Here is a 23,446-nt window from a genome sequence, read left to right on the forward strand (position 1 = left end):
ATACGACTTTACTCATTCAGACAACAAAAAAGTTTGTCACTACTTTTTTTCACAATTGCATCTTGCAGTGACATGCGATAGCATGACAGGGTCCGTCTGTTGTGTCGTTGTCGCTTGAATATCGTGTGCATGCGATTGCCTCTTTAGCATGAGCTTCGCGAGCCAGAAAAACAAACAGCACACCGATACAGAAACTACCAATCAAAACGTGAGAGGCAGGTGGCACGGAGTCGAGTGAAAACTAAACTTATCGGCCACCCGCCGCATTGTTGGCAAGGGTTAGGTCAATGAGTTCTTTCTTCTAAGAATCGAATAGAACTAGACAAGTAGCATGTTCTTCCGTCTTATAATGAAATGCAATGATCTTTTCAATATCACTAGTTGAGTATTAGTGACAAAATTATAATGAGCAGTTATGACGCCATCGGGTTAGTACTTGAATGCCCCGGTAGCGTCTCAAATCATGTCCTACATTCACCTCAATATCACGCTTACTAAAGCTCTGTTCTTGATGATATTGAAGCCTTAGGTGTTATTCAGTATTAATCTATTACTTTAGCTCGACTTAACATTTAAACTGAAAAAACATCTAGGCCTTCAACACAAGTCAGGCTGACAGCACTCACATGGCTCCCTGCAGCTGTCCACTGTAACCAGTGTCATCTCATCGACTAGAATCGCAAAGCAGCCAATGTCATTGCAGACTATGAGGGGGTCTCTTCCCAAGTTGTCTAGGCCGTTTATGTCAGAATTAGAAAGGTGCTTTCTTGGCTGTCCAGCAAACACAGCAAAGCAGCTGTGTATGCCAAGATGCAGAACACACTTCCAGGATTGACAGACAGTCCGGTTCCATTTGCATCGCTACATATTCCCTTTGGCAAGGCAACAAGGCAAGGCAAGGCAAAATGGTACAGGAGTGCATCAGCGTAGGCCAGGTACTCCTTGAGGCGGTCAGCTGCCTCTTCCTGCTCCTCGAAGAAGGGCAGTGCAGCCTGGGAGAGCCGATCCATGAACTGACCGGCTGCCTGAAGTCTGTCCCCCATAACCGGGGCCGTCCCGGTGGCTCAGCTCACTGAGAACCTGCCCGTACTGCTGGTGCAATGTATGGAAATCCAGAGTTGCGTCCACCAGACGCTGCAGTGACAACACAGGCAGGTCACTCGTGATCTGAATCACCATGCAAGGGTCACACTACCTCTTTCTCTATTTATTTATTCACAGAGTACCCACACCGTCTTCAAGGCATTATGTGTGCTATCAGAAATCGCATTTTTGCACCAAAAATAAAATAAAAACGCCCTGCTGCAAGCCAGACAGCTAAACTGCTAGCCAAGATGTGCATGTATTATCGACCAAAAAAGTTTATGAGCCACGGGATCTCAGAAAACGCTAAATAAAATAAAAGTAGTCAGTAAAACCGTACATCACGATGTTGTTTGCATATACCAGTAGAGGCTGCAAATGGGAATACCAGGCTGCGTTTTGAGGCTGCGGAGATATTCAGTTTTTTGTCAGATCCTTTGGTCCATAGACTTTTTTGGTCGATAGTACATCTAGAACGTGCCATTTGAAGTTGCCCTAGTTGAGTATTTATTACTTTGCTAGTAGAATATACAGCTGGAGCTGCGAGCAAACCAAATTTATGTCGCTGTAACTGATAGTATTTTAAGTTTTGCATTTCTGGTTTCATTATAGCAAACCACTCACTGAAAAAAAGCATGCCCAACCAAAGTTTATATTTTCTTTGTTACACGTGATAATTCATTACATCTATGTTTCTTATATCAGGGTTTCACTGTAACAGTTTGCACTATGAAAATTTCTGAAATGACTAGCAGTTTTCCAAATTGTCAATCTGTTCTGTTACTGCATGCCTGAACGATACTAAAGATGCACGAAATCTGGCAAAGCTAAATTTTAACAGGCCAACAGAGAATAAGTGGCTCAAGTATGAAGAGGTAGTTGACATTCACTCATGAATTGCCAGGCATGGGAAAGGGTGATTATAAACATGTCTATTTATACCTTGTCTGGAAGTAGGTGTGAACATCACATATCTTCCTTACACTGCAGTCAAAGCAGATATCTTATTAACAGCTGTGCATTTTCATATCACGATTATGAACTGAATCCAGTTAGTCCGAATGGTGTTAGTTCTGAAACAAAAACTTCATGTGCCCATGACCAGCTCCCATGCACCTTCGTCAGTTCACACTACTCTCAATGTGCGCAAGTTCATTTTCGGTGACGGTTTGACGAGTTGTTGCTCAAAATTAAAAATGCACACAACATGTCACAACAAGACTACGGAAGTGTTTGAAATTAGCAAATGATAGACTTGTATTCCCTATAACGAGACATGACTGTAGTACTATGCCAGCACTACTTGTGGGTTCTCACACATGCTCTTGGGACATTCATCTTTCTTCTTTCTGGGATTTTACGTGCCAAAACCAGTTCTGATTATGAGGCACGCCATAGTGGAGGGCTCCGGATTAATTTTGACCACCTGGGTTTTTTTAACGTGCACTACAACGAAAGCACACAGGCGTTTTTGCATTTCGCCTCCATCAAAATGCGGCCGCCGCGGCCGGGAATCGATCCCGCGATCTCGTGCTCAGCAGCGTAACGCCTTAGCTGACTGAGCCACAGCGGGGTTACTCTTGGGACAAAGGAACGACAACACAGTAGTGTAAACAATCAAAAGGGCATTTATTGCACCTTTCATACACTAATACACACTAGCCGAATTACTGCCAACAGAACATTCACATGGGCGCACCACAAATCAAGGAAGTCCAACTCAGTGTGACCCGATAGCGAGCGAATATGTTCGCCCCATGCTGTGACATTATCGCCTAGTCGTTCACGTGTTATTCACGCGAACGGTGGCACGTTCGAACGATCCGCGTTCATCCATACCGGTGTCCTGCTCTTAGCTTCGCGAGACGGTGCCGCGAAGCGTGGATCAGCACACGCGTGGGACGTCTGCATCGCTCACCGACCCCAACCCAAAGAGGAACAGCCCTTTTGCGCCCGCCTAACCCCCCGCCGTCAGGTGGCATTAGCAGCGCAACACTAGCGCCATCTCTCGTAATACGGTGCAACTCCGCCGCCGTAAAGCTACGCGGCGAAGCCGGATTACGGGAGCCATGCGGGGAAAGTAACATCAGGGGACGCGTGAAGAGTCGCGCATCCCCACATCCCCCCCAACCTTAAATCACTGCATACTCCGGCGAAACATATCAGCACTGTGTAACATCAACGCGTGCTTTGCGAACAAAGGGAAGTACATGCAGCAGTGGCCGCACCGAGGAAATGTCCACACGCTTTCCATAACATGCGAGCCGACATTGTCTCTGGGGTTCACCACTGGTAGGTGGCTAGAATACCGCTGGCTTCCGTTGGTCACAGCACCAGCTCTGCAGATTCGACGGCACGAGTCCAGCCCAGGACTCCGGAAACGGCGACGCAGAAGTCGGCAGCAAGCGTCGCTCACGCCGACGTGCCCTGCTGATGAGAGCCGCAGTAGCCGTTGGTGACTGCCGGCTCTTTTTCCAGCTGCCGAGCGTTGTGAGCCGGACATAGGCGGCCACAGGCTTCTACATTGCCAGGGGTGGCTCGTTCGTAGGCCGGGGCAGCAGCGCAGACGATGTGCAGGTGACAGCAAACCAGGGGTGACTCCGCTCATGCTGCGTACACTCAACGCACTCGACAAACACTAAAGTAGTGCAAGGGAGAGGAATTCTGCATGCGCATCGCCGACGTGGTACGACGTTCAATTCGGCTAGCAAAATTTCGGGCCGCATTTCAGATGCTAAGTTCACGTGAACAAAGCTTACTTTCTTGAGTCAAACGAGTAATTTCAATTCGTGTGAGGCGAACTAATGAGGGAAGCAATGTGCGACACCTCAACACCACGGTCCACCAGGTTGTGACCCTCAACGTGCGACAGGTGGCTTTGTAAAGCCTTAGGCCTAATGCGTCGCTACTTTGACAACCGGCATCCAAAAAAAAGAAAAACATCACCCAAAATGGGCACAACAGGCAGCCGCGAGGAGACGTTAGCTCTGTGAGGTGGTCCTACCCCGCTCGGTGCACACAGTATCCGAGTTAACGGCGCCCACCGTCCCAGACGGTGTCAGAGCGCCTGGTGCCAGGTCACAATACCAGTCAGCCCGTAGCCCGTGACCACCCGGCTCCCTGAGCCGCGACTTCCGAAGTCAAAGAGATAGAAGAAGCGATTTACATAAGAAATTCGGACCACCCACGAGGCTTCCCTACTCACTCACTTCAAGCTTGCCAATGCTCCCGGGTGCTAGGCCTCGCTCTGCCAGGGTGCAGACCATGTGGCTCTCGTACAGACGAGTGTACTTCAACAAAACACTCGCGAAAAGGCTTAGGATGTTGAAAAGTTCAAACACGCTACAGCAACCGTCGCCTCGCTCAAAAAAGCATGCCGCCGACGCTAGCGATCAAAATCCACGCTAGGAATACGCTTCGGTTGAAACAAAGGTTGTCTCGAACCGAGCAAAACTGTCAAAATTATCGTACAATGCCCCAAGAGGTCCATGTTGGGCAGCCAGATGTGGGGTCTCACACATGCTCTTAGGACAAAGGAACGAACAACACAGTAGTGTAAACAATCAAAAGGGCATTTATTGCACTTTTCATACACTAATACACACTAGCCAAATTACTGCCAATAGAACATTCACATGGGCGTGCCACAAATCAAGGAAGTCCGACTCACTGTGACCCGATAGCGAGCGAATATGTTCGCCCCATGCTGTGACACTATCGCCTAGTCGTTCACGTGTACGGTCACGCGAACGGTGGCACGTTCGAACGATCCGCGTTCGTCCATACCGGTGTCCTGCTCTTAGCCTCGCGAGATGGTCCCGCGAAGCATGGATCGGCACACGCGCGGGACGTCCGCATCGCTCACCGACCCAAACCCGAAAAGGAACAGCCCATTTGCGCTCGCCTAACCCCCCCCCGTCAGAGGGCGTTAGCAACGCAACACTAGCGCCATCTCTCGTAATACGATGCAACTCCGCCGCCGTAAAGCTATGCGGCAAAGCCGGATTACGGGAGCCATGCAGAGAAAACAACATCAGGGGACGCGTGAGTCGTGCATCCCCACATACTTCAGTTCCAAACAGCCACCATACTTTGTACAGAAGTGTTTCCTTATCTACATCAACTACTATAATTGAACAAGTGCAGACACTAGAGTACTCACAGCTCGTGCCCTTAAGAAGTTGGTCAGGTTCGCCTTGAGCTCTGTGCTGTACCTCTTCACCTCCTCAAATTCTCTGCACAGAGAAAGCAACAACTGCCGGATTTACATCAAGTATAGTAGCACTGTCAGCAGAAGGTACACATAAACACATTTTAAGATACAGTAGACTCCTGTTACAGTAGAACCCCACTGTTACGTTCCCAGGTGCTGCGTTTTCCTGGCTGTTTTCGGGCAGTCCCAGCACAGCTCCCTGAACCCAATGCACTGGTAACACCGCTGTTGCGTCGCAGCTGTGGGACTGTTCCCGCATCATTGTGAACTGCCACCCCGCGCCGGCCCGAGCGGCCATTTTGACTTTTCATGTCGCTTGGCTTGGTGGCTTGACGATCTCATTGGCCGCCCAAAGTGCCGGGGGCGACAACTATGACGTATTTTGGTTTTCTGCCAGCAAAGTATGGCCCTTGAGATCCATATTAGCTATCTAAAGATGGTGTCTATGATGCGTTGTGGTCCTAAAATTGGTTTTGGTTCATAGATGTTCCGCATAAAGTCCAAGGACGATAACGCCGTCGCCGCGCACCGTATGCTGTATGTGTGAGTGAAAGCATGCGAGGGGAGCCGACGACCGCGTCTAAATCTTGCGCGCGCGAAAAAAGAAAAGTAGGGAGGAAGCGCGCCTTCTTCCATTGTGCTCGAGGCACCGGCGAGGGAGCGAGGGGGGAGGGATAGCGGGCAGCGCCGTGCTCTGGCATCAACTGCGCACTGCACGGCGGTGCCGAATCTTGAAAGTGATCTGCATTGGGGGCAGACTCTATGCAGTGTAGGTGCGTCGGCGGCTCGTAGCTTTGTGCGTGCTATGGGTTCTCGGCGCTCAGTTTACGTTGAAGCGATAGACAACAACATGAAGGTCACTTCGCTCGCTTCTTCGCACGGCGCTTAAATTCCTCCCCCAGCGTTTGACAGTGCGTGTCCATGCTCATCGAGTTGATATGTTCATGTTGCCTGTGGGCGCTGACACCATGTTTGTTAAGTAGTTAATCAAGATTCCCGACCTCCGATTCTCACTGTACGCGACGATATTACGCTGTGGATGACCGGAGGTTCGGACGGGCACATCCAAGACACCCTCCAAGCAGCCATTGACCAGATCGAACAAGTAGGTCACGACTTGAACCTTAGGTGCTCCCCCACCAAATCAGAGCTTCTCCTTCTGCCCCCCACGAAACGCTTCAGACATCGCCCCCGAATATCGACCTCACAGTTGAAGGGCACTCCATACCCCAGGTAGACAGGATAAGGGTGCTAGGTCTTCACCTTCAAAGCAACCGAGCAAATCAGCGTACCTTGCAAGCACTACAAACAACAGTAGATAACACGCTACGCCTCATAGGAAGGATCTCCAATAAACACGGAGGGCTTCGAGAGAAGAACTGACTCAGCTCATCCAAGCTTTGTCCTAAGCAAAATCACCTTCGCACTACCATATCTCTCACTCTCTAGGAAGGAAGTGGACACTGTAAACTGCTTGATCCGCACGATACACAAAGTCGCTGTTGGGTTCCAATTAGAGCATCCACACAGAGGGTGATGGCCACAGCCACAATTAATACCTTTGAAGAATTAATCGAAGCACATCTATCAACGCAATATCACAGACTCTCCACCACTGAAGCTGGGCGTGAGATCCTGAGACAACTTCACTACGCCCCACCACTCAACGAGAACAAGCGACATCAACTTCCTCCGAACATACACGGCCAATACCACATCCAACCCCTACCCAGAAACATGCACCCCGAATTTCACGTCGAACGCCGGAAACTTCGAGCCAAGGCGCTACAACGCAGCTATGGACAGGCGGAAGGAGTTTACTACGTGGACGCCGCAGCCTGTAAAACTAAACATCGTTATGCTTTAACGGTCATAGACAAGCAGGGCAACACTGTTCGTTCAGCATCAGTCAGGACCATCTCAGCGGGAGACGCAGAAGAGGCCGCCATTGCATTCGCATCGGGGCTACCTGATTGTGATGTCATCATCAGTGACTCGAAGACTGCTATCCGGAACTTGAGTAGCGGCTACATTACAAACCTCACGCACTCTCTACTAGTCGCTCACCCGCCGAAAAACTACATCGCTCTCATCTGGACTCCAGCACATCAAGGACTACCAGGCAACGAAATGGATCATGCCGCTGCTCGAGGATTCACGGACCGAGTGGACGGAAATGTGGGCCTTACCCCAGAAGCCAATGACTCCCAACAACAGACCAATAAAGACGCACTCATCACATTCCATGAAGTTTGCACACATTACAAACACCAACGCCTAACGTATCCGCCTCTCTCTGTGTCGAGCACGCGCCAGAGAGAAATATTGTGGCGCCAACTACAAATTCGCACTTTCTTACCCCACGTACTTTGCACTTATTTTTTCCCGACACATACCCGACACCCAAGTGTTGCTTCTGCCCTGTCCAAACAGCAGATCTCTCCCATATAATGTGGAAATGCCCTATCAAATATCCCCCCCGCAACCTCAAACCATTAATTAGTAGCGAGGAGCTGTGGGAGACTGCCCTGCGCAGCTCCGATCCCAACCTGCAGGACCGAGTACTGAGGTGGGCTGAGGAGGTAGCGGAGGCCTACCACGACTGGTAGGCGGACGTCTGGCAGCACAAGGTGCTAAAACTGGAGCACACAGGCCTCCCTCTCTCCCCCCCGGCCCCTCCCCTTTCTTAAAAAGGGAAATAAAAGTTCATTCATTCATTCATAATGTAGTTAATAAGCGAATGTTTACAAGTTTATAGGGACGATAAAACTACTATTCTTACTTTGTATAGCTGTCTACTAATTGCTATCTCAATCGATACTTCGGCTGTTGCATGAAACTACGACTTTTTTTCACACGTAAGAATTAATTAATATTGTGTGCAGTTCAGCACTACTCCCATTTCTCAATTTTTCCTGTTTCCCGGCTCTTACGGTCTTTTCTTTACGGTCCCATGAAAAATGTATCAGCGGGGTTCGACTGTATTCAACTGTGGTTAATTTGATTTATCCGTTAATTCAATCCCAACCAAAGGTCCTGGCCAGTGGCCATACGTTTCTGTGGGGCCAAACTTTTGTTATTTAGATTCTGAAATTGGCCTTCACCACGTAATTCGAACTTGGCTGGCCATCGTGTACGCTCCCTACCCCAATATTTGACCGAAGTGGTGACTCCAGGGTGTCTACCAAGTTGACATTTTCAGATTCCCTGAGTTTTCCAGGTTTTCCCTGAGTGATTTTGCTAAATTCCCTGAGTGAAACGGAACTTTCTTTTACATCAAGATGGGCTGACACCATGTTGCCTGATGCTGTCACTCTTAGTAAGCATGTTACAAAAATGCGAAGCATCAATTGCGATAGCAAATTAGTAGAGAGCTATACGGAGTAAGGATAGTAGTTTTATCGATCAGCTGTATAAACTTAGACATGCAGCAGCACCAGCAATGCGCCGAACTGTTGTCGACGCCGTCGGCGTTTTGCCCGCGTTCGCACCGAACGCGCACGGCGCTGGTGACTGTTGCCTGTGCCTCTGGGGGCGGCTCAGAAGTTTTCGACGAAATCAGAACGGGACACTCGTCGAGCAGCGTACGAAGTCTTTACCGCCTTCTCGCCTCACCACATTTTTATATAAATACGCATTTGGTGGCGCAGCTAAACGTCCCCTCCCCTCCCTCCCTCCATTACCGCAACTTTCGTTCCCTTTCAATTAAATTACAGCTAATTTAGGGACAGGCGAATAGTGGATTTGAGGTTCGAAGCGAGTAGTGATTTGGTCAAATAATTTCGAATCGAATAGTTTGAACAGTATATATCACATATTACAGTAAAACCTAGTTAATTCAATTTCACGGGATTGAAAAAAAAAAAAAAATGTCCGAATTATCAGGGTATGCAGAAAACAATAAGCAAATGCTTACTACGTCAGCACGATTTTATTAGTATAATGTATGAGCAAATCCTTTCGCTATTTAGCACAAAAGCAGTGCGGAAGCTGCAATTCTCGTCATCTCGTGACTGTTTGGCTCTCGCAGCGGCGATCGAGGCCTCGCGACTTCCTTCGCAGCACGGCTGCGGCGCGCGCCATCATTTCCGACACGCTTTGCACTACCGCGCGCACATCCCGATAATTTTTTCGCCAGTAAGCTCAACGCCAACGGATCGCACGTCCATCGTGATGTTGCCGGTGCGCTTCATCCTCGACAGCTTTGCCCCGAGTCAAACCGAAACAACTGCTTGTCGCAACCGCGGCCGCTATCGACACGATTATGAACGGCGACTTTGCGGTGAAGGGTATGGCCACGATAGCGGCAAAAACGCCCGCGTCATGCCGCGAGCGGCAACGCATCATGACGCGCGCGGCGAAAGCGGCAGGAATCGGGGGGTTTTACGGCTTGTCGAGGGTGCCGAGAGCGACGAGGGTGACGTCACGGAGCCAATGGCAACCGGACCTCCGCCGCTCCGCGCCGGGTTATCAATCGACGATTGTCGTCTCTCGCGGTTCTATAGAGGGATTTCTGGACGCTGTCCGATCGCACCCTTTTCGCTCACGGTGATTCCGCGTTCCGAGAGCGCGCGAGATCATATCGCGCTGCCGCGCGGCAACTTGCCGCTAGTGTGACCGTACCCGGCCGACGCACGCACCGAGTCAGAACGAAACTACCGTTCACTGCAACAACTTCAGACGAAATCGCGGTCGCTATCTATGCGATGGCCACTGCGGCCGACGTTCGTATTGAGTCAAAACGAAACTAAACGAAACCGCTGCGTCGCTGCGAAAGAAACCGCGGCAGCTATCGACGCGATGATGGGTGGCGACTATGAAATCCCGCGGCCAACGCGTTGTTATGCGCGGCGGTAAACGCAATAAAGGCACAAATAGGCACGAAGCGTTCCGTCGTTGCTGTCATTCACGTACGATTTCCGCTGCTGACTATGGCTATGCGGTCTCCGCCGCTTCGTTTCGGTTGTGCGCTAGCGCCGTTTCTGCTCTTCTGCGTCGCACATATCAGGCTCTTTAATGCAAAAACATATAGCCTTCGAGATTTATGGTTAATGTATGGCAGCCATGACGTGAAGCATAGCCTCCGAGATGTGCACCGACCGTCCGTGGCTTTTGGCTGCCTATTCGGGACCGCTGAATAATTCGAAAATATTGAATCGATGAATTCGAATCGAAGCGAATAACGAACATAGAATTATTCAATGAAATATTCGACAATACCCTATATTCGTCCATCCCTACAGTAATTTTCCCTGATAGAGGCACAAATTCCCTGAGTTTTCCCTGAGTTTTTCCAGAATATTCAAAATCCCTGAGAATTCCCTGTTTTCCCGGTTGGTAGACACCCTGGACTCAAATAGCGGCAGCATATGTCTTGGTGGCGCTAAGGGTACAGTGATGTGTTAAACACACATCAGTTCTCGTCGAAAACGTCTACCACACTTTTTCTGCGTATCACTCACACCCTAATTGCAACAGTCCAGAAAGAAAATGAAAGTCACATGTATAACCCGTAGAAATAACATACAACAACACTCAAATCTTTGCAAAAAAAGTTTCCACTCGTGGATGCATGACTTGTCCCCACCGTATCTCCAACCAGCGGTTCTGTTCCAGCCCTCTCTTTGGCGATGCTGATAAACCTGGATTTACACAACGCACGTGATCGCGGATGAATCAGTCACGTGACATGTGACGTGAATCGGGCCCCTTCGCAGCTCGTATTGACACGACAGAGGATGGCAGCGTACATGGAGCAGCCCTCACATAGGTGTTGGAGCAGATGTGAGCGAGCTGAAAATCCCAACGGTGATTTGCCTCTTCGCCATCCTGCGAAGCGCTTCATGCAGACCGAGGTAGCGCCATGGGAATGGAGTTTACCAATGCCGCAGGCACTATTCGCCGACTACTAAACGCAAAATAGCGACCGTACAGACGAGAAGAAAGGGCGACCATGAATAAGGGGAGAAGGGAGCTTTAACACGCAGAGGTTGGGAGAGGGTCGGGTCCCTAGGAGATAACGAAACCTTTAATGGTGGCATACCTTGCCTTGAAATGTAGTTTCATGGCACTGTGTGTTGCGCTGCCACTAAGCCACACTCAAGGTGAAATTCGTATATAGCCCGCACTCCGACTTTACTGTTCAATATTTAAAATTTTTGGTTCAGGATATATGCGCAAGAATGTGGTATTTTCTGTCTGCCCCAGGAAGGTTTCAAAATGAAAACGGTAAGTCACAGTGAATTATTACAGTATTTACTTGATTCTAATGCGCACTTTTTTTTTCAAGAAAATTAATTTGAAAATTGCTTGGGCGGAGCAATCTCATAAGAAACCAAAACCGCGTTGGTGGCGTTTGTGGCTATGGCATTGCTCGAGGTCGCGGGTTCGATCCGGACAGCGGCAGCCGCATTTGGACGAGGGCGAAATACAAAAACGCTCATGTAATAAATGTAGGTGCACATTAAAGAGCCCCAGGGGGTCAAACTAATCGGTGTCCGCCGTTACGTCCCTCATAATCCGATTGTGGTTTTGGCACGTACAGCTCCATAATTCAATTTCAGTTTAACACTTCTGCCACGATGCGATGTCGTGTGAGGCAACAAGAATGCTAACCTTCTCGGAGGTTCTGGCGAATGGAGTACAACAACGCTTCAAGCAAACATGTCTTGCTGTGTCTGTTCAATACCACTCTTGTGTTGTAAGTGCTGTAGAAATTATACATTTGCCATCGACATCACCACTAATTCTCATCAATCAAAGCAAACAGCACAGAAAGCTCCTCTTACACATTCCCACAGTGCACGGAATCTGAAAAATCTCACTGCACGTGAGTTGTAGTTCTAGACAGCGCAAAAGAGCCTACACTTGTTTAGGTGCTTGAATTTTGAGATTTATGGGATTTCCTGCGAGAGGACTTGGGTTCCTTAGGTTTAGTACCTCAGCGGGGCTGCATGATTCAGTCACTTGAGAACAAAAACTAATTTCCTTTATTTATTTATTTTTTTGTGTATGTGGTGTAGATTGCCTAATCGCTGAATCTGTCTTACACATACCAATATAGGTCGAAACATTAGGTAGCCATCGCTCATTGGCTGCTCTCAGCACAACTGACACAATCCGTTGTGTGCTTTCCGCTGCCTGATTCATTTTCTTTTGTTTATCTTTAAGGAGGTCACTGGGAATCAACAAAAAAGAAAAAGAAAAAAAGATGAAAAAAGGAGGGGAGAGTGGGTCAAGCCTTGTGCATTGTAGTTGAAGCAGTGCACACAGAGGTCGCATCTTGCAGTTTGCAAGGTTTAAATGCACTTACTTTCTGTAATAATTATGTGCTTCTTTCTTGTACAGTACATGAGCTGATATGCTGTAATCGAAAGCGCATGAACCATATTTTCATGTTTATTATTTGAGAAGTAAATTAGTGACGCCGTACAAACTGGCTCAGTGAAGTTATACAACAACTTTCGCTGGCAAAGACAGGCCTGTAACACCATATGAAGTTCAAGTGGCCCCACGTGCTATCTGCTTTAACAAAATGATGGCTCTAAGAGGATATATCAGCTCAAGCACCCCGCACATGCTTTTCGATCACACGCATACTTGTTTTGGTACAAGCAGATGCAGCATGCAGAGGCAATGTGAAAACACTTGAACCATTATAGTGTTGCCGATTACATTGCAAGTCAAGGGAAGGCAAAAAAACTGCTACCGAACCATCGACGATGATTGTCTATGCAAGCAAATGAAAGAACAAGTGAGCGAATGATGAACAAAAGATATAGCGAGTTTTTTTTTTTTTTTTGCTGTTTCTGTTTTCCTTGCTGAGTGCGATCATCAACTGTCGCACGAAAATGGCCAAAAGAGTCAAAGAAAGGTATTCGCTTTGAAAAATTCTCTAAGAAAAATTTTCGTGTGCAAAACTGCATAAGTGCATCAAAGGTGTGAACGCTGCAGCAGCTTTTTGCTGTGACAGTGACCAATAATGAACTGCTGGACCACCAAGAGCATTACAGGAAATTATACCAGCTAAGAGGGACACAATATAAAAACTTTTGAAATGAAATGAGGTTGCTTAAGGGAATGGTACAAATTTTATATGGTGCAAGTGCCACAATAGCTGTTCCCATGCGCAGCACCATAGAGTGCCCTTGCCGACAGAGCCATCATGCACCATCGGTGCATTTTGGGGTCAGGCTCTGGTGGCTGCTTTCCACATCTCCCCACTCTAGCCACCCTAACCGGGGTGGCTAGAAACCCTAGCAGAGCTACGGCAGTGCAGCCGTACAAGTTCGCAACGATTAAAAACTACGGGATAACAAATTTTTGACCAACACACTGTGTCTCAAAGGACACGCATTGGACCGATACTGCGAGGAAAAAGCGAAGAGAATGGCTACGGGGAGAGTTCGCTTGCTAAGACTGGCTGGGTGATGTAATGCTCTCTCTTATATTATTTCCGTCCTCCATGACAGAATGAGTTCGCGCATAGCATGACGACGACCAGCACTTTCGTCTGAGAGCACATTCAAACGATAAGTTATTTTACATGTTAAGCTAGCGGCAACAAGTCATGTCATATGTTCTTGGCATTTGCATGCGCCAGAGGACGAACTAGCGATGCGGTTGGTCTAGGCGTGGGCCACTACCCGTATGCGACTACTGTGGAGCCGTTTGGTAAATCAAACGTGCTATGGAGTGCACACAAGTTGACATGTTCTGGTTCTTCATAGACGCAATAAAGTGCTGTCTGAGAGTGACGACGATTGACATTAACGTTCCCTTCTGTGAAGGTAACGTTTGCTGATTTCGTCTTTATTTTATTGCCAGAATCAGAGGCATGCTAAATTTTTCTTGTTAGAAAATCGGGTGCAGTTTCGATTTCTAACTTCTACAGGAACTCTAATGTCAGTTACATTAGTTTCCTATGGAGACACGTTATAATCGGGGCAAATACTTCCAAATAAATCAACAGTGTTTTCTGGCACTTTCTTCTGTGTCTTGTTAATTCAACCTGCCAGGCAATTCGATCAATCTTGTTGGTCCTGTCAGGGCCCAATTAACAGAAGTTGACTGTAATCACTTTATAAAGCAGGTGGCACTCACAGAGCACCAGCTTCCTGGCTGTCTTGTCGCACTTGTGCAAAGCTACCGAACTGGATTAAGTGTATCATTGTCCTATATCAATTCATTTGCGTAAGATTACATTTAGCTAAGGTACAGTAAAAGAAATTTACTACAAGAAACAAAATCGATACAAACATTACCCCACAATGCGGATAAGTGGGTCTCGTAACTTTTCATACATCGTGCTCAATTTAGCACGTTGGCATCTGATTTTTTTTTTTTCCTTCACTGCAGCTTGGTCTCTACTTTCTGCAAACTAAGGTATGCTTCAGGAGCAGTACCAGGTGCACGCAAAGCCTGTATAGCAGAATACCAAACCACTGACAGTGCGAGATGACGGCCATGCCAGGCGAGGACAACCAAGTTGCGGTGCTCACCTGTCAGGGTTCTTAAGCCGCAGGGAAGCATTGAAGATGCGCAGCATGCTGTCTGCTCGGTGCAGGAGGCCACCGTGCTGTGGTCGTCTCGCCAGCTGGCCTCGTGTCGCAGGAACTCGCCAAACAGCCGATCAGCCGACAGTTCGGGATGGCCTGCCACCCGCCGCAGGAATGTCTGCGCATGGGTGGGCACGACAGTTGGCACATCACAGAATGTGTGTACAGACGTCAAAAGCAGCTATAGACTACACTCTAAAGGACATCAACATTGACCGGACAAGAGCTAGTAGGATCAATTGGGAACAGGTGCTTATAATTATTAGAAAGAAAGAAAATTTCCAGATGAATGGCAATCTGGGCAATTCGTACATCAAAGACAGCGAAGCTGCAGAGAGGAATTTCAAAATTATTCAGATACGTCTGCTTAGCCATTGCCCAAAATCTGCTGAAGACTCTGCAAGACTCCACTCAGTTCCCGACTGGACGATCTTGAAGACAGATCCAGACGAGATAACCCATTGTTCTTTGGAATACCGGACTGCCCGACTGAGACGTGGGTTTAGTCAGAAGGCCTTGTTCAAGATCTTTTGTATCGTCACCTTGTGGAGATTGAGGGAGGCGCCGGCGCCATTGCGCGGGCTTCACCTGTTCTGCCGTCCCTCGCCTTCTTTCCCCGTCCACTCCCAACCGGTTCTAGCGGTGGCGCTCTGCACGCGGTGGTTTGCGGTGAGGGTGGGCGCTGACGTCACTACGCAGCCGCGTCGACTGCTAGCGGCGGAGCGTGGCTTTCTTATCTCCGGGACCAGCACACGGTACGTACATGCTTTCCTCTCGTCCGCCGACACCTTTGCGACTAGGACTGGAGCTTGCGCACGGTGCCTTTGCCCGTGTGGGGAGTGCGTACTTTGTGCTGATCCTTTCCCGACGCTAAGCCGATGAGCAGTGCCTGGTGCTCGCGCGAGGTCGTACCACGCTGAGCCGCACTTGCCGAAAGCCCAAGCCGAAGGATATTGCCCGAGCTCTCGCGAGTTGACGCAGTGGTTATTGCCAGAGCAAGTAGCATAGCCGCCGGGACTTTTCCTAGCGGCGTGTCCCAGCTTGAGCCTGTGCTCTCACAGCGGCGTGCTATAGGCGCCTGTTATTGTATTTTCGCCCTAGGTGCGGGACCCCTTTGGTTTCCCATCGCGCGGGTGTTTGTGCAGTGCTGGTGCCGACGGATTCAGTAACGGTGTCCGTCAACTCAGGGCTTTACTGCGTTTTTGCGTTCGTCGCTCGGTAGCCCCTTGCAGCCTCTGAGCCTGCGCACGAGCGGTGCTGGAGGCGACGCTGACATGGCCCTGTGGCTCACTAAGCTCGAACCAGCGGTGGTTGGTCTCCTGTGAGACCAAGACCCCACAACCTTAAACTACAAATTCCCGATTCAGAAGTCTCTCGAGCACACAGGTTAGGATCCTACACTGATAAAAAGACTTGACCAATTATCATCAAGTTTCATCATCTAAAGTCAGGGATGCAGTCTGGGTGCAGAAACTCAAGGGACTGGTGTATCAGGTAGTGAAGATTTTTGCAGAGCACCGCGAAACTCAAGGAGGAAACTAACAGAATTTGCAAAGGTGGCAGGGCAGCCCTACTCGCTTCGCATGAATAAACTCATCATGAATAAAAAAAGGTACGCTTACTGCACAGCAACTGACAGCGTAAGCGAAATTGGTTTGCCACGATTGGCAGATACGCAAGATAGCGCGGCCACTGTACCTGCACGTGCCGGCACTTCTAATGCATCATAGCTATGTCTGCATAGATCCCGCGGAAAGAAGCCTCAATTTTCCTTTCCAATGTACGAAGTATCCTGAATAAGCACGTTGAATTGTCTTCTGTTGATTCCTGCTCTGATATTGTTGGTCTGATGAAGACCTGGCTTTCTGCAAAAGTTAAAAATTAAGAAATTTTGGACCGTGAAAAGTGCTAAAAATTTTACCGATGTGATCGTGATTACCGGTCTGGTGGTGGAGTTCTGTTGGCGGTTGCCGATACGCTTACTTTGCATGTCCTTCCAATTGTATCTTCACTTAAGCTTGTGTGTGTACGCGTGCTCATTGATTCTCGCGAAATAATTTTTTGTGTCTTCTATCAGCCCAACTGCATCACTGTCCTTCTGTAATGACCTGCACGATGCTGTCAATCAGCTGTTTGTCAGATACCCAAAATCGCCCCTCTTCATACTTGGCGACTTCAATTTTCCAGACATCAGGTGGGAAAGAGCCTCGGTTTCCTTGAAACACAGCTCAGCTGAAAGCAAAGAATTTTTAACTTTTTGTCAGGACTTCAACTTAACTCATCTCGTTCACTTTCCCACTCTCTATCTCCCCCTTCGGCTAACATTTTAGACGTAATACAACTCACCAGACCTAACTTTCTGCTTAACTCATTCACCGGGAATTAACCACTCTATAATTCACTCTCTACGGCACGGGTTTCCAACAAGAAAAAAAAAAAACAGGGTCATCCAAGACTACAGTAAAGCAGATATTAATGGAATGAATAGGGAATAGCACGCCTTTGTTGACAGTTTTCTTGCTCGTTTTGAGCAGCAATTGGTTGAGGACAACTGGTTGCTTTAAAAACAAACTCTTGTCTTTAATTGATAGCTTTGTATAAAAGAAAAGTTTCATCGAGTCCTTGCTCTCCATGGTTTCATAACACGTTAAAGCACATGCGCAAAAAAAGAAGCGGATATTTCGACGTGCAAAGCTAACAGCCACCACAGACCATTGGTCTTGCTATCAAAAATTGAACCGAGAATTCTGTACTGCAAAAACCAAGAAGGAATTCTTCGATAAAACTCTCCCTTTGCTACTACTTTCTAACCCTCATAAATTTTAAAGCATTATTAACAGTTCTAAAAGGACATATATTCAATTAATCCAATGTAATGTTCCAGTAGTTTAAAGCGATTGCTGCAATGTTCTGAAGAATGTGTTTGTCACTCATTTTAATAAGAGCACCCCCACCGTATTCTGCATATGATATACCAATAACCAACTTCTTACCATGGATCCCATCGCTATTGATGCAGTTGGTGTCGAAAGGTTTATTGTCAATTTAAAAGTGTCTTCATCGGCTGGCCCAGATTGTATTTCATCAAAAATGATGAAGTGTACACAAGTTTATTCTTGTGTACACTTCACTTCAACGGCTTCAGTGGCGACACCGGCAGTTACAATGAGACGGACAATGGCCCATCTCTGACTCCAACCTCGATGTCTATGCAAAGTGCGCTGTTGTGATTGAGTCGCTCGTCAATTTCGTGCGTGCTAATCGCCGTTCGTGCAGCAGCTGGATGCAATGCACACCGCGGTTGTGAACCCAAAACTGCCATGGTTGTCTGCAATGTCTATTTTTTAGCGCGAAAGGCAAATGTAGCTCTCTTGTATCTTCTCGCCATCCCAAGGCTTCCAATTTAAAGTGCGGGGATCGACAAGGTAAAATTTTGCTCACACAGAATTTATTTTTCGTAAAACTTGGTGCACCACATGTGAAATCATAAAATGAGCCCTAGTTTGCAAACCTTAAGGAAAATTGGGGAGTTGGCAGATACGTGTGTGTCACGTCGTCATAAAATACAATTACGTCAGGTAATGCTCTTTTTTAAAAAGGTTTCCTTAAAAGTGTTGCCAAGCCAGGTGTTATTTTTTTAAGTGCGACAAGCATGCGGCGGAGTTACCACGATTTTGAAAATGTGTGACAGAACTCCTATTGAAGATCAAACTGAAGGACAAGCCACATACCTCAAGGCTGGCCCTTCTTCGCTCAACAAACTCTGGGTCCAGGGTGTCTGTGGGCAGCTTCTGCCACCGAAACTGCACCTGCAAAGGGCACGCATCTCAGTTATGGGCTCAACCTGTTTCAAAATGCTTTCTTTTTTTTCTTTGTTCTTAGAGCAATTGAAGTGCCATAATAAGCAGCAAATGTTAAAGAAAGAGAACCCAGTTCATTTTCCCCTACAAGAAGTGCAAGAATGCAGAAATGCAGAATAACTTGTGTGGTCGAACTTGTGTGAGCTTTAAGTCACTGACACATTAATGGGAATCGATTGTACAATAAGTAGAAATGCACATAGATGAAAACAAAACAAAAAAAATGAAATTTTATAAACGGAGAAATGTGGATAAAAAAATGCAGGGCACACAAAGATTTATATGAAGCAATCTTCTTGCTTCAAACCACACATACAACAAGACTTTAGTTAAGTGCTAGCTTGTAAATGATCCAGCAACGATTTTGACGATATTGTATCAACATAACCATCGTTAGAGTAGATCCTTCTGATATTAAGTAATGCATTTAAACACTCCACGTAAGGTCTGCAATTGATTATAAGGTTCTAAAAATGTGCAGCGCTGCCGATCACAGTGATGCTGCTACCCTTAGTTTTCAGCCCCCCCTTCCAATGATGTCAGTTGGCCAAGCTATCGGATTGGCTACCCAGGTCGCGTCTTGATAATTTTCCAATTTTATGGTGAACAAATGTTGTTCGTAATAGTTGAAATATTGCTCAATTTGTTTCTATAAAAAAAGTAATAGAAAGAGAATACACAACAACAATTTATCACTAAACTCAAGCACTTCCAGCACACAGCAAGTGTCGTCTGCTTGTGTTACAACGTGCTCCGTGTGACCCAAGCTGCGCGGTCAGTGTTGGCCTCGAGTGTTTTTTTGCAAGCACCATGGATCACCCTTGTTACGTTGTGGGCAGCACATTTAGCGATTGGCGACATGTCAGCTGTGATATCAGTCACTCTGCAAGGCAACATGCAAACGGAATGGATGCAGCGCATCGCGCTGTCGGTATTTCATCAGCGCCAGCATCTACACATTTGTAGCTGTCACTTCATGCCGGAGGATGCTACCACAATTGAGTTTTAGCGTGAGCAGTATTCGGGTAAACGCAAGCGCAAGCGGACTGGGCATTTTACTGGATGAGCGAAGGTGCAATGTGAACAGCCTGCATGGTGCCAGCCACCTAGTGGCACAGAGCTCAACCAGACAAACACAGAGCTAATACCTGTATAGCACTAACTAGAGTGTAATAGACAATGGTCGAGTGGGCCGAGCGGCGCTCTCCCGCTGAGGCGCCGCGTGTGGAAAAATTGTGCGAGGGCGCTGCGAGCGCACTGAATTGGGGCGGAGACGCGTTCCACAGCATATTCAACGTACTTTCACTGCGGGCGCCGAGGCCGATTGCACATAGTACGCTCTTAAAATAGCGCTTTATTTCAACTGTAAATTTATGTTTACACTATTTTGCCAAACTATATATTGAGGTATGGATTATACAATGCGACGCTTAAATTTTGCTGTCGTCAGCGCGTGTCAAGCGCGCGTTCGCTGTGCGGACACTGGCAGAAGCGCACTTTTTTCACAGAACGTCTGTGCAGTTCATTTTTCTTATTTTAGTTGCTTTGGTGCACCCATGACTCACGACAGCTGGTACCAAATGTAGTTTTAGCCAGGTGAACTGCTGTTTTTACCACTGTCTTCTAAAGGTAATTGGTATTTGCAACATGAAGCTAGGTAATAAATATTAATTTTATTATTGATATCGTGTCATTTTAGGCGCGCTTCTTGTTGGTTGATATTGATCAGACACAATGTTTGAAGAAAACAATATTAGAGTGAAATAAACCAGCTTTTTAACTGTGTGGTGCGAAGAATGACCAATGTATTTCCAATTTTCTTAAATTTTTGCGCAAACAACAGGGACGAAGAAAAGGAGAACACAAGGACGAGCGCTTCTAACAACTGATTTTATTATTGAAGAACCACGGCTTAAATACCCACAGATCTGCGCAATCCTGACAAAAGAACACGTCAATAGCGCATAAAACAACGCTTGTCATAAATGCCGCTATCCGGTCAGCATAAAACAATGTTCATAAAACAAGCCATAAGGCGAAAATGCGTTAAAGATATGATGACAGGAGCGAATTCTCTTTATCTAACAATGAAACACAAGGATGACTGATGCATCTTCCTTTAGTTTTTCTATCCAGTGAGCTTCCACAATTTCTCTCGCGGTTTGATTTCTATGCCTAAACAAAATGGCGGTGCTTCCAGACAAGGTGAGCACGCATGTTCTTCACAATGCATTGCCAAATGCGTACTAGGGCGACCTTTGAGAACAGACAAGTGTTCCCTTAGTCTCGTGTTAGTAAAAGTGGTGTTTTCGGCAAAAAACAAAATAGGTAGTGTGTGTCTAAGGTCAAAAGTAAGTTTGAAAGTGAGGATTATGCTAAGAAAGGATGTAGTATTAAACATCCAAGTAAGAACCAATTTGTCGATTGCGCAATGAACGTTGTTTAACAGATTCCTTTGACGTGTGGTCATGTGGACGTAGGGCAGACTTCGAGATGCATTGACACGAGACTAAGGGAACACTTGTCTAGTCTCAAAGGTCGCCCTAGTATGCATTTGGCTATGCATTGTGAAGAACATGCGTGCTCACCTTGTCTTGGAAGCACCGCCATTTGTTTAGGCATAGAAATCAAACCGCGAGAGAAATTGTGGAAGCTCACTGGATTGAAAAACTACAAGAAAAATGCATCAGTCATCCTTCTGTTTCATTGTTAGATAAAGAGAATTCGCTCCTGTCATCATATCTTTAACGCATTTTGCCTTATGTGCTTGTTTTATGAACATTGCTGTTTTTTATCCTGACCGGATAGCGGCATTTTATGACAAGCGTTGTTTTATGCACTATTGACGTGTTCTTTTGACAGGATCGCGCAGATCTGTGGGTATTTAAGCCAGTGGTTCTTCAATAATAAAATCAGTTGTTAGAAAGTGCTCGTCCTTGTGTCCCTGTTCGTTTGCGCAAAAAAAAAAAAAAACAATGTGTCATGATAGTTCTTTTGCTGGCAAAAAAATTTGCACAACTATAGGCAGATTTCATTCCAGGCCACACGCTGAGCTACTGATGGGGAAGCACCACCACAGAAACCACATAGCTACACTGGCACCAGATTTTCTTCTGGTAAGTTTGCATCAAACTCTATGATTAACCAGGTTCCAAGGATACACGTACCTCAGCCAGGTGGCACTGTTGCGCCTGCAACAGACACCACCTGCAATGTCAAATTTCTGACCCCAGGCACCCTTCTCGATTACGTTGCATGCATTAAAGGATGCCTTGCAGGTGGCTGCCCACCTTTTAAGGACGTCGCACCGCTAGGGTTCACACGACCCACGCGATGGCCACACTTTGCTCAAATACTGTCGCATTAGTTGGTCATCATCATCAAACTGTATTATGTCTACTGCAGGACGAACGCCTCTCCCTGCGATCTCCAATTACCCCAAGCTTGCACTAGCTGATTCCAACTTGCGCCTGCCAATTTCCTAACTTCATCACTCCACCTAGTTTTCTGCCGTCCTCGAACGCAATATCCATTCTCTAACCCTAATGGTACACCGGTTATCCATCCGACGAATTACATGGCCTGCCCAGCTCCACTTTTTCTGCTTAATGTCAACTAGAATATTGGTTATCCCCGTTTGTTTTCCGATCCACACCTCTCTTCCTGTCTCCTAACGTTAGGCCTAACATTTTTCGTTCCATCGCTCTTGTGCAGTCCTTAACTTGTTCTCGAGCTTCTTTGTTAACCTCCAAGTTTCTGCCCCATATGCTAGCACCGGTAGAATGAAATGATTGGATACTTTCTTTCTAACGACAGCATTAGTTTGTAAATAACCACAAAAGCAGTTTCTTTAATAGTACTGCTACCTTTCAGAAGCCTCAATTTAAGTAAAATAGCATGCCATACGATCAAGCGAGATGGGGCAAGCCCAGGCAAGCCCAGTGCAAAGCCCTACAGGCAACAGACTGTACCGAATGAGACGAAGAAGTCTGAGAACATCGGAGGGAGCGGGGGGATTGAAGAAGAGAATAAAGAAGTTAGTAACGGCGACATGACGCTTGTTTGATCTGTTTGATATGTGCGGCTTATTACATATTTGGTGCAGCCGACAAGTGAACGAAGATGTTTGTACTTTTTTCGTGGAGAAGTACAACAACCGAGTGGTATTCAAAGGCTACCAAGTCCAGGATGATTCCCCGGTCGACCTCCCTTTGGACACAACGGGTGAGCTCCTGGATGTTGTTCTGGATCGAGCTTCTATGTCGCCCGAAGAGCTTGTTAAACGAGGTTCGGCGAAGGTGAATATCCCAGTGACCCTATTTAACCAGCTTGTACTCGGACGACCATTAGGTCGTGGAGCATCATGTGACAAGATGTCAACAATTCTTCGGGCCATAATGACTCAACAGCAACAATTTGCAACAGAATGCCATGACGGAAACTCTCCTGTCTGCTTTACGCCACAAAGAGACCACCCAATTGAAACTTTACGGCCTGAAACTTTTGACGGGTCTTCGGACCACTTTCTGGTCCACAGTGATCCAAGGGTGGATCACTTTTTATGAGGCCGCAGCGAAATACAACGAATGGATGTCTGACCAAGAGCGGGTCTTAAACATGCGACAATTTCTCAGTGGTGTAGCAAAAAAGTGGCACGAGTTGCGGTTCTTAGAGCATGTTTGCGAACCTTGCTGCATGTGGAAAGAGAACTTCCTGTCTACATTCAAAACAAA

General features: G+C 47.0%; 1 protein-coding gene across 1 annotated transcript in view; it reads right to left on the bottom strand.

The window, feature by feature from the left end:
* Positions 1-626: 626 nt before the first annotated feature.
* The window catches only part of LOC119435086 (sorting nexin-4-like), a gene marked incomplete at its 3' end in the record, with an annotated part of 40,700 nt that continues 17,880 nt past the window's right edge, over positions 627-23,446 (bottom strand). Inside the window, 7 exon segments of the mRNA XM_049659692.1 lie at positions 627-796; positions 913-1,043; positions 1,045-1,134; positions 5,246-5,318; positions 14,797-14,878; positions 14,881-14,971; positions 18,585-18,662. Coding sequence (XP_049515649.1) covers positions 627-796; positions 913-1,043; positions 1,045-1,134; positions 5,246-5,318; positions 14,797-14,878; positions 14,881-14,971; positions 18,585-18,662 — 715 coding nt within the window.

The sequence above is a fragment of the Dermacentor silvarum genome, unplaced genomic scaffold (genome assembly GCF_013339745.2).
Source record: "Dermacentor silvarum isolate Dsil-2018 unplaced genomic scaffold, BIME_Dsil_1.4 Seq438, whole genome shotgun sequence".
Taxonomy (NCBI): Eukaryota; Metazoa; Arthropoda; class Arachnida; order Ixodida; family Ixodidae; genus Dermacentor; species Dermacentor silvarum.